General features: G+C 41.4%; 1 protein-coding gene across 1 annotated transcript; it reads left to right on the top strand.

The window, feature by feature from the left end:
- The first annotated feature begins 1,928 nt into the window (after positions 1–1,928).
- On the top strand, positions 1,929–13,557 carry LOC132997946 (tetratricopeptide repeat protein 31-like). The gene is made up of 10 exons (XM_061067502.1): positions 1,929–2,063; positions 2,174–2,219; positions 2,892–2,982; positions 3,104–3,245; positions 3,739–3,843; positions 4,196–4,283; positions 7,597–7,624; positions 10,924–10,998; positions 12,959–13,061; positions 13,480–13,557. Exons 1-10 carry the CDS (start codon positions 1,929–1,931, stop codon positions 13,555–13,557), a joined length of 891 nt encoding a protein of 296 aa, XP_060923485.1.
- The last annotated feature ends 1,928 nt before the right edge of the window (positions 13,558–15,485 follow it).

Below are 15,485 nucleotides of genomic sequence, written 5' to 3' on the forward strand. Positions count from 1 at the left end.
GGAAGCACCACAGATTTAAGACAGAACTGATGTACTGGGCTCTGGGTTTGTACCCTCATGGTTGAAGGCACATATTGTAAGTCGCTTTGGATAAAAGCATCAGCTAAATGAAATGTAATGTACTGAAAGAAACAAAACATTGTACAAATAGATAAAATGTATTTCTACCTCATCTTTAATATTCAAGGTGATAATCTCCCACAGAGCTGTTGAAAACAGTCCACATCAAGTCTCCACTTCTCTCAGAGAGAAATCATAATTATGTAATAAATAGAACTGTTTACAACACTGGTGTGGAGATTATAATCTTCTCTAAACTGTCTAATTTACATGTAGCGTATTGATATTAACTTAATTCATTAAAATTAAAATCAAGTCACAACCAAACACACGACTCTAGTAATGAAGTTAATTTGCTTCAATCTGTTCATTACACATTAAATAAACGTTAACCTTTTTAACAATTACGTATTTAAAACCACTTGAGGCATGTAAGCATATGATAATTGATAAAGCAAAAGGTTTTTTTTGTGTAGTTTCAAGGTTACTTTCCTCTAGTGAGTTCGTTGTGAAGATCAGGACCATCCTGAAGCAGCAACACTGCAGCGCTAGCCGGTTAGCAGCCACGTCGGGTAGCATGCAGCCTCCTCTCAGTCTTCACTCAGCCGATGGGTGACGTCAAGCATCCTACGTCGATTATATATAGTCTATGGCTTTAATTCATATAGGCAACATCTTTGTGTTGCGCTGCCTGCTGGCACTCAAAATGCAGCCCATAATATATGTTACTGGTCTATATAGGCCTACTGCTTATAATAATCAGCTACCTCTATTTTTGTGACGGTGACATGACGTCATACAAAATTGCCCCACCAGAAATTTCAGGCTAAAATCGCCACTGCTGATATCACAGCTGAACATAGTGGAAAGTATCAGTGTGAGGCCCAGAACACACACGGACGTAGTAACACCACCTTACATCTGACTGTTGGAGCAGGTGAGTCATGTGAAGTCCTAACACCTTTAGAGGTTCTGGAGCTGTGCATTGACTTCAGCTCCGAGTCAAACATCCTGCAACATTCCCTGTTCTTCCATTGTGTGATTTCTCCAGGTGCTTGGAAATCAGCAGTGACTGGAACAACCACAGCTCTTCTCCTGGTGGTCGTCCTCCTCGCTGTCTTCCTGTTGATCAGGTGACACAGTCACACAGTGACACTACTGAATAGAAACATACAGTTCATGATAAGACCTCATGGGCCAGTGTGACTAGAGGCTGGATTTTCAAAATAAAAGCCACCACCCACTTGGTTAGAGGACAGAAACTTAGTGCATGTCACAAAAATACAAACAACCACAAACACGAACCTAGTTCTGGTAAACACACACAAACACAAACACACATACACACACACACACACACACACAAACACACACAAACACACAAACACACAAACACACACACACAAACACACACACACACACACACACACACACACACACACACACACACACACACACACTGACTCCTCTGCTCGGCTCTCTCTCTATCAAACTGAACAGTAAATATTACAAATATTAATTAGTTGTAACTTATATTAGAACAGCTCAAAGATTTTATATCAATGTCAAATGGAAGTGACCAATAATAATTTTCTGGAGGGGGGTTTCAACAACAACATGATGGATAATGTAAAGTAGACAAGTCAACAAATATAAAGGTCTTGTCCTATTTATACATCTAATGAATAATTGTGACATTATAATATTTAAAGGATATTTAATGTGTCTGTGATTAAATGTGATCTGAATTCCGTCCATGTGACGTATCCTGGGTCGTTTCAGGGTTCAGGCCCAGGCGTCCTCCTGTGTCCTCCACAGTGATCACACACACTCTGCTGTACTGAGCTCCGTGTCTTTCTGTGTCTGTGATGCAGGAGCCAGAGCTGGACGTCAGCAGCGCATTCGTGGCTAATGCCGCCAGCCACATCAAACTCAAAGGCCCGAGGAGCAGAGGGCTGCAGATCACCACAAAGAACAAGGAGAACAAGGCCAGGAGCAGCCAGGTAGGAGGAGCACATAGGACCACACATGGCCCCAGACCCCCCCGAAGATCTTATTGTAAATTATCAATCGGTGGAAACAGATTAAAACACTGAAACTCCTGTGACTGCAGGGCGAGGACACAGAAGAGATGAAGAGGAAGGGAGAGTCTCTGACAGGTGAATTTACATTTGCTACTTTTACTGAGCAACAGCGCCCTCTGTGGGAATTAATCCTGTTGGGCTCCGAGTTAACACCTTGTTTCCACATAGCTCTGTGTTCGTATGCGAGTCAACCAGAAGTTAATTCATTCCTACGGCAACTTCTGTGATGAAACTCCTCCCCTGCAGTATTATTTGGTCTGTAATGTGCCTCCGTGTACGTTTTCGACGCACTGTTTCCTATACGCCTAGAAAACACAAATAAGAGTAAAACCCATAATTTGAATTCTAAGTAAATATATAAATTAAACATAGAACAGCTTGAGGGACTAAGGGACTGATGAGGACCTTACAGATAAATAAATCCCAGTGTTTTCCTCACCTTTCAGAGCTTTAATAAACAGAATCCTACTTTAACCATCAATCTTAAAGCAGCTGTGTTGGTCCCGATACGGCTCCAGGAGCATTTTCCACAAAACCACATCTCTATTAATCTGTCAGGAAATAAATGACCCTGTGTTGAACACTAGGGGGCGGATTTCACCGGCTACAGCTTCATTAGGGTCTATCAGAGGACATTTGAATCAACATTTAGACTCGTAGTCGATCATACTCAACATCTGCAGATGCTCTGTATTAAATAATGTGTGTGTGTATGTGTGTGTGTATGTGTGTGTGTTCAATATCCAGAACAGGGCATTGAGATGTTTGGGCGGGGCTGGTACAGCCAGGCAGTCCACATGTTTACAGAAGCCATCTACTGTGACCCTAAGGACCACAGGTGAGCTGAGCTGTGACCTCTGACCCCAACTAAACGTCACTAACCAGGACGTCCAGCACGTTCACTTTAGAGAAAGACAAACTCTGTCTGTATCTCAACGTGTCTTTCTCTCGTCTCTCAGGTTCTACGGCAATCGCTCTCACTGTAACTTGTGTCTGGGGCGGCACGGCGCCGCCCTCAAGGACGCTCAGAGGTCAATCGAGCTGGCTCCCGATTGGCCGAAGGGATTCTTCCGTAAGGGTAGTGCTTTGATGGAGTTAAAGGTCAGCACCTGCTGTTCAAGCATAGACTGTGTATATAAATGGACGTTAAGTCTGGGTCTGAAAAGTGCCTGTTCCCTGTATTCTCTCTACTGACCAGCAGGGGTCCTCTGGTAGCTTCTATAAGTCATTGAGAAAGTGACTCTGCTTCTCACTTCATAACGTCAGTAAACATGAAGGAGTTTATGACTCAATCTCTAATTTCAAGTCTTCTTCAAACAACTGATGTTCATTTAGTAAATTATGATCATTTAGAGTCAAACAGACCATAAAGCACATGATGTATGGGGGGGGGGGGGGGGGTACCACAGTGTGATTGACAGGTAGTACTGTCGATTGGGTGCAGGTTATGTGTTGGTGTGCAGTGTCCTGAAGCTCTTTGTAATGCTCCACCCCGTGTGTGTGTGTGTGTGTGTGTGTGTGTGTGTGTGTGTGTGTGTGTGTGTGTGTGTGTGTGTGTGTGTGTGTGTGTGTGTGTGTGCGTGTCACGTTGCAGCGGTACAAAGAGGCGGAGAAGGCCATGGTGCAGGTGTTAAAGTTGGATCAGCACATTGACGAGGCGTCCAGTAAACTCGTCAGCTGTCGGGTTCTGCAGCTCATGGTGAGAACTGCACAAGAGACCAACACCTCGACTTCCTCTTTCACGACAACTTTAACAGTTTATGAATTCAAGTAATCTGAACTGTCCCTGAACCCGTTCAGACCCGGTTTTAACATTCTGGCCCCAGCCATTCAATCACAAGCAGTCAGCACTAAGTTCAGGTGTGAACGAGACATTATTGCTCTTCCAACAATCGGACATGATCAGGAATCAATGTGGCCAAATTCTTTAAGCTGTGAATTCAAATGAGTCGTAGAAGATCAGTAAACATATATATATATATTTTTAAAGGTTAATACATGAGGAATCTTTTGTTTCAGTTTTAAAATAATGTTTGTCCTCTGTACTGTAGGATATGGGTTTTGAGGAGGAGCAGAGTAAACTGCTGCTGGAGAAGTTCACCACGGTTCAAGGCGTCCTCAAGTCCTCTGAGGCCAAAGGTAAGATGCAGTACCACACCTGTCCACTGGAGGCAGCACTGCTCTTCGTTTCCTATTGGGGGGGTCCATCCATGAACCAGCTGTTTACAATGTTAATATGATGTTAAAGTTAATTCAATGGACTATATGACATGTTGTGCAATAGGAGTAAACTTGACGTTGGCTAATTATTAATAATCATGAAATATGATTATTAAAATAATAAAAGATTATTTATTAAAAATAATTAAAAAAATGATAAGGCCATAACTTATCGTAGGGGGGCACCACCCTGGTTACACGGACCAACGAAATCAAGCTATAAAAATCAGTCTCATATGATATTGGTCAAATTAATAATCTTAATAGTTTAATATTAACGATTACTTAATAAACAGTGAAGGCTTCTAAGTTCGAGCACAGGCAATCATAATCCAGCTGTATTCACACACATATGCACAAATAATCACAGACTACAGATACTTTAATTACAAAAGCATTTATTAAAGAAAGGGGAAATATAGTTAATGTTATTTAATGATTCATCATTTTAACTAACTCCAATATTTCAAAGATAACCACAGCAGCAGCACTTAGAAAATACATGTAAAACCTGCGGTCTACCTATGTATGTCTGTCTGTGTGTGTGTGTGTGTGTGTCTGTGTCTGTGTCAAAGTGTCTCTATGTGTGTGTGTGTCTATGTGTGTGTATGTGAAATAAAGTTAGTGTTATTTAATGATTCATCATCTTAACAAACTCCAATATTTCAAAGATCACAACAGCAGCAGCATTTATCACAATTTAGAACACACGTGTAACCTCTGGTCCATCTATGTGTCTCTGTGTGTGTGTGTCTCCAGGGGCGGCTCCTGGCATAGGCGAAGTAGGCGGTTGCCTAGGGCGCAAAATGCCAAGAGGGCGGCACAAGGAACTGATTTATCATGACGTGACACATGCAATATAAACCAATACATTCACATCACAACATCATCTTCTAAACCCGGGGACGCACCGGAGATAGAAGCGCCGCGAAAGCTGTCCGCTTCCTTTCCGCGCCCATGTTAAATAATTGGGCTGTTCGCACCGGCAGCGCCGCGGCCGCTCGCAATCTGCAGTGATGGTTTCGGGGTCTGTTCTATTTTTTTCGCTCGCTGCGAGCAAATCGGGCCGGAAAACATATTGAAAATTGATATATTTCAAACGATATAACATAAGTGATATATTATATACATGATTAAATATACATCCCATACTTTCGATTTCTCCGCTGTTCTCCTGGAGTTTAATTTCCCTGTTTATTGCCGCCACATGATAAAAATGTCCCCATCTTCAATTATGTACTTAATCCCAGTGTTTGGAGTGTAACAAGTTACTGTAATTCCACTACTTTTAGCGGTAACCAGCATGTAACGAAGTATTTTTTTTTAAATCAAGTAACGCAGTTACAATTACTGAAATTTAAATGAGTTCGTTAGCCTCACTACGGAGTCCCTCTGGTACGGACTCTGGTGACATCGGTAGATTTTTTATTTATTTAACGAAATTAACGAATTGTTAATATGCGGCCTCAAATTAATTATTGCGTGGTAAGTTACCAGCAAGACGGAGACGAACGGATCCCAAAGCTCCATTACGCACACGACGCGCTTCTGTGCACTTTGGAGAGGTTGCTTTGTTATTTAAGATAAACATTAATTCGTTAATTAAAACTAATTCCACCGATGTCATGTCACTACAGTTATGATGTCGGAAATGGCAACAGAGTTGTTAGTGCTGTTGTGGCGATCTCAGGGTAATCTGCCGTGACTTTAATCCAGGACACCGGCAGAGTTGTTTATATTTTTAAGGCCGCCGTCATTTGCGATCTCCAGCAGCTGATCTTCTTCTTAACCAGACCTGCTGGATTCACCTGGTTTGTTGACAAATGGGTCCGACAAATACCGTGCTGGTTTGTGTTCAGCGAAAAAGTGACGTGACCGAGACAAGCGTCTTGACATGCATAAAGCAAGATTCATAACGCAGAGAATCCGGTAATTTTTCAAAATAAAACGGTTTTATTTTGAAAAATTACCAGATAATAGATAAAACAGAAAACATGTAAAATGTTTATTCTTTCTGTTTTATCTATTATCTGGTAATTTTTCAAAATAAAACGGTTTTATTTTGAAAAATTACCAGATAATAGATAAAACAGAAAACATGTAAAATGTTTATTCTTTCTGTGCGGCCTAGTACCGACCTGGTGTTAGACTGTGGTAAGAGTTGAAGATGAGTCAAAAAAGGATTAAATTATCAGGTGCACGATTCAGAAAGCGCAGCAAAGTAGGGGAGGAGAAGAAAGAACAATATAGAGGTAGAATCACCCCAATTGTGGACATCATTAATGTTTATTTTTGTCAACATGACATGATATGCTGTCAGTACAGGTGATTTGAGACTTTTTATATTTTTATTATATATTTTTATTATTTTTTATAGCTTAGAATTTTGTCTGCCTGTGTGTGCATCTGTATACAGTCCAAAAGTTCTTGGGGATGCATGACAATTTGCGTGTGTATGTTGGGGGGGGCGCCATTCTGAAATCCCGCCTAGGGCGCCAACATTGCCAGGGCCGGCCCTGTGTGTCTCTGTCTGTGTCTATCAATGTGTGTGTGTGTGTGTGTGTGTGTGTGTGTGTGTGTGTGTGTGTGTGTGTGTGTGTGTGTGTGTGTGTGTGTGTGTGTGTGTGTGTGTGTGTGTGTGTGTGTGTGTGAGAAGAGGGGGAGTGGCGATGACGCAGTCACGTGGTGACGTCACATCTAAGATGGAGGCCAACAATGACTCAAGGAGTCATTAGGCTTAAAACTACAAAACAAAATGGCGGATTCGTTATGAATTTAGAGCCAGAATTGAGGGCGGGTCTAGAGATGAATAATCTCCAATGGCCGCCGGACCACGTGTGAGACACAAAGGAGGAGGTAGAACAAAAGGGTTCTTTGTTCTGTGGGGGGGGGTCTGGCTCAGTTTTCCACGTGTGGTCCTGTGTGCTCCTCCTACCTGGCTGCTCCTGGCCTTGTTCTCCTTGTTCTTTCTGGTGATCTGCAGCCCTCTGCTCCTCGGGCCTCTGGCCCTGTCATCAGGGATTGAGGGGGGGGCAGCTCTGTTTGACTGTGCCCCCCTTTCTGCTGACCTTTGACCTGCGCATGCTCCTGCACCGCCTGGTCCTGTTCTTTGCGGGTCTCGATGATGTGCCGCAGGTGGGAGTTTTTCTCCTGCTCCGCTCGACATGCTGCTTGCATGGCTCTGAGCGCCTTCGCATGTTCTTGGGCCTGCAGCTTGGCTCTCTGCTGGTAGAGGAGTGTCAGTTGACCCAGAGCATGGGGTATTTTCGGATGCGGGCCAGTGGGGTTGATGAGTGCATGGACAGTTCTTGATCTTACGATCGCAGGTACTTAAATCATACTCTCTCAACTCACTCACCGCATCATTAGAAAAATTAATCAGACTGGCTACAGTCTCTGATAGGACGTCTGGTCCTGAGGGAGCACTTGCCCAATGGTGATACATGCTACTCATCTTCTGAGTGCGAAAAGACACCTGGCGGACTGCTCAAGCTCGCTTGGATAAAAACGGGTAAAACGCTTAATTAACACTACACAACAAGATGCACAGGTGAGCTTCACCCTGTGTCTATATAGTAGCAATGAAGGATAGCTCGGTGGCTCAATCCTTAAGACCTAGTTGTTCAACAACTAGTCTCCTCAAAACTAGTCTCTCAAATCTAGTTTGTCTCCTTAAGACCAAAAAGCATGCAGAAAATCTCCTATAAAAATTACCAACTACTGAAACGCAGTCAGCAACCAACCATAGTTACACAACAGTCTGCTTACCAAAGGGAATTAAGAATAAAGAAAATTCAAAGAGAAATTAGTTTCCAAACCTATGTCTCTCTTCAAAAATTAATTATAATTATTGTGCATTAAGATGACACAACCACTGATATGCTATAAGCAACCAATTACGGATACACAAGGAACTGGTATACCGGTTTGGCAAAGGTTCAAATGAATTAAAAAAAAAAATTTGCAAAAAAGAATAAATTTCCAGAATTATTTTCTTCTTTAACAACTAATCATGATCAATTCAAAATGAGAAAAAAAAAGTTTTGAAAAGGGAGAAAAAAAAAGTAAATTTTTCGATTTTTTTTTAAATTTTTCAAAAAAAATCAATTTCTGGAAAAAAAAAAATCTGGATTATTGTACACAGTATTATGATACAGCCTCACAGGGGCACCTTTTTAGTCGTGCAATAGGAGTAGACTTGACGTTGGCTAATTATTAATAATCATGAAATATGATTATTAAAATAATAAAAGATTATTTATTAAAAATAATTTAAAAAATGATAAGGCCATAACTTATCGTAAAGGGGCACCACCCTGGTTACAGGGACCAACGAAATCAAGCTATAAATATCAGTCTCATATGATATTGGTTAAATTAATAATCTTAATAGTTAATATTAACGATTACTTAATAAACAGTGAAGGCTTCTAAGTTTGAGCACAGGCAATCATAATCCAGCTGTATTCACACACATATGCACAAATAATCACAGACTACAGATACTTTAATTACAAAAGCATTTATTAAAGAAAGGGGAAATATAGTTAATATAGCTATAGCTATTTAATGATTCATCATTAACAAACTCCAATATTTCAAAGATAACCACAGCAGCAGCACATCACAATTCAGAAAATACATGTAAAACCTGCGGTCTACCTATGTATGTCTGTCTCTGTGTGTGTGTGTGTGTCTGTGTCAAAGTGTCTCTCTGTGTGTGTGTGTGTCTATGTGTGCGTATGTGAAATAAAATTAGTGTTATTTAATGATTCTTCATCTTAACAAACTCCAATATTTCAAAGATCACAACAGCAGCAGCATTTATCACAATTTAGAACACACATGTAACCTCTGGTCCATCTATGTGTCTCTGTGTGTGTGTGTATCTGTCTGTGTCTATCAATGTGTGTGTGTGTGTGTGTGTGTGTGTGTGTGTGTGTGTGTGTGTGTGTGTGTGTGTGTGTCACATCTAAGATGGAGGCCGACAATGACTCAAGGAGTCATTAGGCTTAAAACTACAAGACAAAATGGCGGATTCGTTATGAATTTAGAGCCAGAATTGAGGGCGGGTCTAGAGATGAATATTCTCCAATGGCCGCCGGACCACGTGTGAGACACAAAGGAGGAGGTAGAACAAAAGGGTTCTTTGTTCTAGTTTAGCTTTGGAGTCAAAATGGCGGCAAGATGCATTCAGGCCCTTTAAATATAGATTTAACTATATGACATGAACTGTATATACAGATCGGAACGTTTGTGTAAACCAGTTCAGGAGAAGAGAAAGAGAGAGCGAAGAGAGAGAGAAAACATGCGAGGAGAGTTCAAAGAAGCTCTTAAAACACGCCGGAGATAAGTTAACAGTGATTTAACCACTCAGCCCCAAGCGGACGTCGTCCTTCTTCTTCAGGGATGTGCAGCTGCTTGTAGCCGTTGTAGCTCGTGTGGAAAAAGAAGAATAGTAAAGTCCGTGTCTCACTCGTCCCGCAAGTGATTTCCTGGTTCGGCCGTCTAATCACCTCCTTAGTTACTGAGTCGTGTAGTTAGGCCCCTGGAGGGTCTGGATACGACTTGAGCAAAGTGGAAAGAGGACAAAGAGAGTGTTAGTCATTCCCTCCTTAAATTTGCTGGGATGACTAGTAGGACCCCGGGGGGGTCCAGTTGCAGCGTCAGCATCAGAGTAAAAGAGATTGATTTCTGTGAGCTCAGCACCTTTGTACCTTCTCAAAGAGCACCGGCCCCCTGGAGGAGGGGTCAAGGGTCAGTGTGGCCATCAGCCAATTGAGATGTCAGGATTTGGCCACCAGGGGCGGGCTTCGCCCTCAGTGGACGTCTCAGGTTTCATTTAGGTCTCAGCAGAGCTGATTGCAGCATCTCCCACCAGGGCCTGCTGCTGGGGGGGGTTGGGGTGTCGACACCCAGGAAACTCTAGGGCTGGTCTCAGGATCGCGTTTAGGCCTCAAGTTTTATGGGCCTTTGTTGAAAACTCAGATCACTGGGCCTTCCCCAACAGACATGATGAAGACATGTAAGCTCCTAAAAGTGAAGCCCCCTGGTGGTCAGCTGCTGTATAGGCCTTAAAACCGTGTTAGTGGACGGTTTTTGTCCCAAAATAAAAAGTCAGATACACTTCAAATAGATTTTTTAGAAGATGTCTATGCTTCATAATGTTCCAGATAGAGAAAAATGTGTAAACTGCAGCAGACCACAGTAATGAACCTTTTAAATACGTCTCACTGACATCATCTATTTTCTGTTTCCTCTTCAGCACTGAAGCAAACATCTCTGCAGGAGAAGAGTGGGTAAGTTTTATGGTTATGAACAATACTCATAATCACACCATCGTCCTTTAGATGTGAAGAAGATTCTAACTGTATTTCTATTCATAAATGTCTTGTACAATGTAGAATAAGCACAGTCTCCTCTGTGGGTAGTGAAGATGAGGATTTTTTTATGTATCACTCTCTCCCACATTTTGATCTCCTGTGATCCATGACTTTCTCCTCACCCCCCCATCTCCACCTCCTTCTTTCCTATGTTCTTTTCCTCCTCTGTTTTCCAGGAACTGTCCCTCTCTGTGGGTTGGGAACATTACACTAGAAGTTACAGAGAAAGACCTCCGGGAGATCTTCAAAACGTAAAATCAATATGTGTGCATGTGTGTGTGATCCACGTTGTTCTGATGTTGTGTTATATACTGTAAGGTGACATTTTAAGGTTAGGTTTAGATTAAGGTTAGGCAAGAAGTAACTATTCTGGTTAGAGTACACTAAATGGACAAAGGTATTGGGACACCTACACCTACAGTGAATTCACTGATTAAGAAGTGTGTCCCAATACTTTTGTCAATATAGTGTAAGTCAATGTAATGTCTCAACAGAAACCTGCTGATTGTTTTTCGACTGTAACTAAAGATGGACGACAGGACGGCTCTCTTACAGTTTTTCACAATTGTTAACACACGTTTTTCAAAACAATAACGGCTTTCTCAAAAATGCACACAGAAAACTCAAAACCTCACACACAAAATGCTAAACCTCACACTCCCTTTGCAAGATGACTCTTTGCCATCAAATCTCTTCACTGTTCACAAAATGGAACTCGTGTTTTCATTTGGTACACACAGCCATATTTTCAAATGACACACACGTACCATTTATTGAGTACACACAACTAAGCATTTGCTTGCACACTTCCAAGCATTTACAGCACACTGAAGTGCAAAATTGAAAACACAATCATCGAAATGGAACACACCATATGAATGACAATGACTGGAGAATTAGCCATTTCTTCTTTTGTAAACTGACTCAGTGTAGGCCTACTTTTTTCATAGTCAAACATAAAACAGCACACAAATATGCAGCAAAAAAAAGGTTTATTTCGGTATACACAGAGAACAGTACAGTACTGACACAGACAGCATGAGAATGCAAGTTCAACACAGTGGGCTACAGTGAGACACTGTAGAAAAGGAACAATATTGGATTACAGGAACAATACATGCACGTGTCAGTGCTGAATGTTTGGTACTAACAAGCACAAACTCTCGCTGTAACTCCTTGATGAGTCTGTGTTCCGTTCGAATAGGACCCTGTTCACTTGTTTCATCTGCATGGCATTCCTATGAAGAATACGTTCTAATGTAGAGAGGCTGGCGGTCTGGACGTTTCTAAATGTAGCATGGTCAGCCAGGATCCTAGTTTTTTATTTGTCTGAGTGTGATAGCGTTGTTCTCACGAACCATATCTACAATTTCAGTCTCCTGTTCGGCTGTGAAAATGCGTGTTCTTCCTCCACGGTGTGGTTCTCTTTCAGTCCTGCAGAATATAAATACTGTGAGCACACTGTATTGTATTCTATTCCATTGTTCATCAAACAAAACAGAGGCTGAAGCCACTTTTATGCCGCAGTCCTGATTGCAAATCGTTCAACAGACCTGAATGTTTAGAGATTTGAGTATTAGTGTGTTGTAGGTTGATGCTTTGATATTTTACTTGAGAAGTGTGTGCAACAACTGAACATTGTGTGTAGTGTTTTGACAACAAGGTGATGTGTAATTTACATCAGAGTGTAAAGAAGGAAAGTCAGTCTAATGAGATAAGGGAGTGTGAAGTAGTGCCAAATTGGGTCAAGCTATTGGAACATGAAGTGAATGTTGTGCAAATTGTGCCGAATTTTCGCTTTTTGTGTGTTAACAACTGAGAAAAACTGTAAAGTGGAGCAAATTGTCTCCATTGCCCCCCTGGTGGCTGGTGGGAGTATAGGTCATATACACCTTGGCTAACTAGAAAGAAGATGGTTTTACAGTGTTATTAGAAATAGTGGTACCTCCGCATTAAAAGTTAAAGTTATAAAAGTGTATTTACTGAAGACAGTAGATAGTAGTAGTTGTTGCAGTAGAATTACAGTAGTTAGAACAGAAGTTATTTTGTAGGTAAGAGGTAGTTTTTCTGTGTTTTAATAGTTAAAGTACTTGTAGTAGAAGCTGAAGCAGCAGGTTTATCACTGCCAGCAGCAGTGAAAGAGTTGGTCAGTGTTGTCTTAACCACACTTCTCTGCCGGAGGTTTGAGGTTTTGTGTTTCCATGGTTACAGGTTTGGTGAGATAGAGAGCGTCAGAGTTCTTCACGAACGCTTCTGTGCCTTCGTCAACTTCAAGAACGGCAACATGGCTGCCAGAGCCCTGGAGAAGCTGCAGGTGAGTCGAGGACCGGCTCGGTTTCAGGAGAACAGAGTTTATTCATGTAACAGGAACAACCACAGCTGACAAGAGTTCTGAAAATGCGTTAAAATACGAAGATTAAAAAGTGTAATATATATGAAACAGGGAATATGAAAAAGCAATAAGACATCATAGATTTTTGAGAATGAAAATATTGCACAGTAACTCTAGGTCTCAAACTCGACTTTAAATGAAAGTCAGTGAGAAAGATTGGGTCTTTAACATTGAGTAAAACATTTCTAGGGTCTGAGCGGTTCTGAAATGAAGAGGTAAACTGTTCCATAGATTAGTTGGAGCCCTTCACATTACTCTTGAATGTCTCTGTCCCGGGCATTGTCCCATTCTTGTGCCTTTTTATAGACATTATGTAATGTCTATGTGTCCTCCTGGCCAGGGGGTGGAGCTGGGGAGCGCCAAGCTGGATGTCCGGTACCCGGACTATTGGCTCCAGCGGACTCAGCCCTCCACATAAAGGACCAGAACCAGCCCGGGCTTCAGTGCTGCAGGAACACAGCACAGCTTCCACAGGAGTTCTGAGGAAATCACCCACCATGCACCTTGTTCTACACGCGTCACAAGAGGGAATTGAACATGAAACTCATTAAAAAAGAGAGACGGGTTCTGCACAGGGTCCAGAACCCAACCTTGTAAATACTTTTAATATAGGAAGGATTTAGATTTATTTGAAACGTCACTGAGCTCCATTTGGATCCCAGGAGAAACCCTGATGAACTCCTGGTTCCTGCTGTGTGGGACATGTCACCTCTCGTCAGGTTTTACTGGGACCAGTGACTCTGTGACAATCCCTTGTCTGAACACCACTGCTGCTTTGCTGCCAAATGAAGTTATTTCCTTTTTTTAAGTATTTGCACAAAACAATAAATGAATAAACACTGATGTTTTCCATGTTTCTTCTCTAGCGATCTGTCGTCTGCTCTCGTTAACTTAATATAAAGTGCACATGCTTTTTTAAAAACATTTCTGTGTTCACTTTGTTTGCTTTGCAGTTTTTAAGATGGGCTGTTGTAATTCAGGTTGCAAGGCCACAAAACTTGTATGTGAAGAGAAAAGAAGCCGTGGAAGGTCAGAGCAGATTCATATCTGTTTCTTACAACTTCATCAACCACGAAGAAAACACAAGGCTCTTTTTTATCATGACCACATCCTGGTTTCTAACTCAGCTCTGGAGCCAGAGACACTTGCAACATCAGTCTCATCTCTGTGTCCAAACATGAGTGATTCTGCCGTTTGTCCTTCTTTCTTCTGACACTAATAATGATAACTGATAATCACAGATGAAACAAAAACCATCTCTCTCCACGTTCTGCTTGTGCTTTAATGTCGTATCAGACTAATCAGAACAAACAGTCGTCATATGGACTGGAGCTGTTAATAAACAGGAACTGACTTCTAACATGAGGTTGAAAGAACAGAATAATTCAACATGTTTTTTTTATGTCCAGTCTCAAGAAAGTAAAGAAAGTGTTTGATTCACTGTCAGGCTGCAAAACTACTCCCACTGTTATTTGCATGAAATATATTTGAATAAGTTCACGCATCATTTCTAAAAAAAAAAACATTTCTTCATTTTAAGGAGGGGATTTACTGGTGTTTGTCTGTTCGTGCATGTTAATGATGTAAAGAGGAAGGAAGCAAAGGTCTGAACTGATCTATTTCTATCTCTCATCGTGACTGGCTGACAAACATTGTTTATCAAGAGTGGAATCTAGCTGCTGATGAGGCTTCACCTCAGAGACGTGAGAAGCAACGATGGGTTTGAGAGAAGCAGCGAGTTGCTTTGTCATCTTCCTTCTTTCTGTGTCAGGTACATCTACATTTACAGGAAAGCACTTTGTGTTATATCGTGTTTGTATGAAAAGTGTTTGAATAATTGTTCCAGTCTTTCTCATGGTTCCAGCTTCTTCATGTTTGGGCTTTTCCTGCATTTCTCTTTAATTGTTTTGAGTAATTGTGAAGTTTGAATCATTGATTGGACAAAACAATTATTGTGAAGATGTCCCTTTAGTCTCTGCTCTTGTAGAGGTGATGTTATTCTGAGTCTCTAGATATTTTTATGCCTCAGTGCCGGTGACACCCAGTGACCTCAGGCATCTTGTTTTCAGGTCGTCTCGTTGTCTGATTCTTGTGAACGCAATATCTCAAGATCCCTTTGAGGGAGTTTCTTCAAATTTGGTACAAATGTTCATCACTTGGACTCAAAGATGAACTGATGAGGTCATGAAACTTGTATTTGGCCTCTCGATCATGATATTTCTAGTCTGTCTTTGGAGAATTCCGAAAGTGAAAAGATTAACTAATCACATTTCAAAGCTCAAACGTCACAGTGACCTCATATGATTCTGGAAAGAGGAACACAGACTGAAAATGCTCTGGTTGGTG

Source organism: Limanda limanda, chromosome 2 (assembly GCF_963576545.1).
Source record: "Limanda limanda chromosome 2, fLimLim1.1, whole genome shotgun sequence".
Lineage (NCBI taxonomy): Eukaryota > Metazoa > Chordata > Actinopteri > Pleuronectiformes > Pleuronectidae > Limanda > Limanda limanda.

Excerpts from the sequence above, each read along its gene's own strand:
- LOC132997946 (XM_061067502.1), top strand. The coding sequence starts at position 1,929 with ATGCAGGAGCCAGAGCTGGACGTCAGCAGCGCATTCGTGGCTAATGCC. Across the intron at positions 4,284-7,596 it reads CAAGTCCTCTGAGGCCAAAG|AGGAGTGTCAGTTGACCCAG; the intron begins GTAAGATGCAGT and ends CTCTGCTGGTAG. Across the intron at positions 10,999-12,958 it reads CTCCGGGAGATCTTCAAAAC|GTTTGGTGAGATAGAGAGCG; the intron begins GTAAAATCAATA and ends CCATGGTTACAG.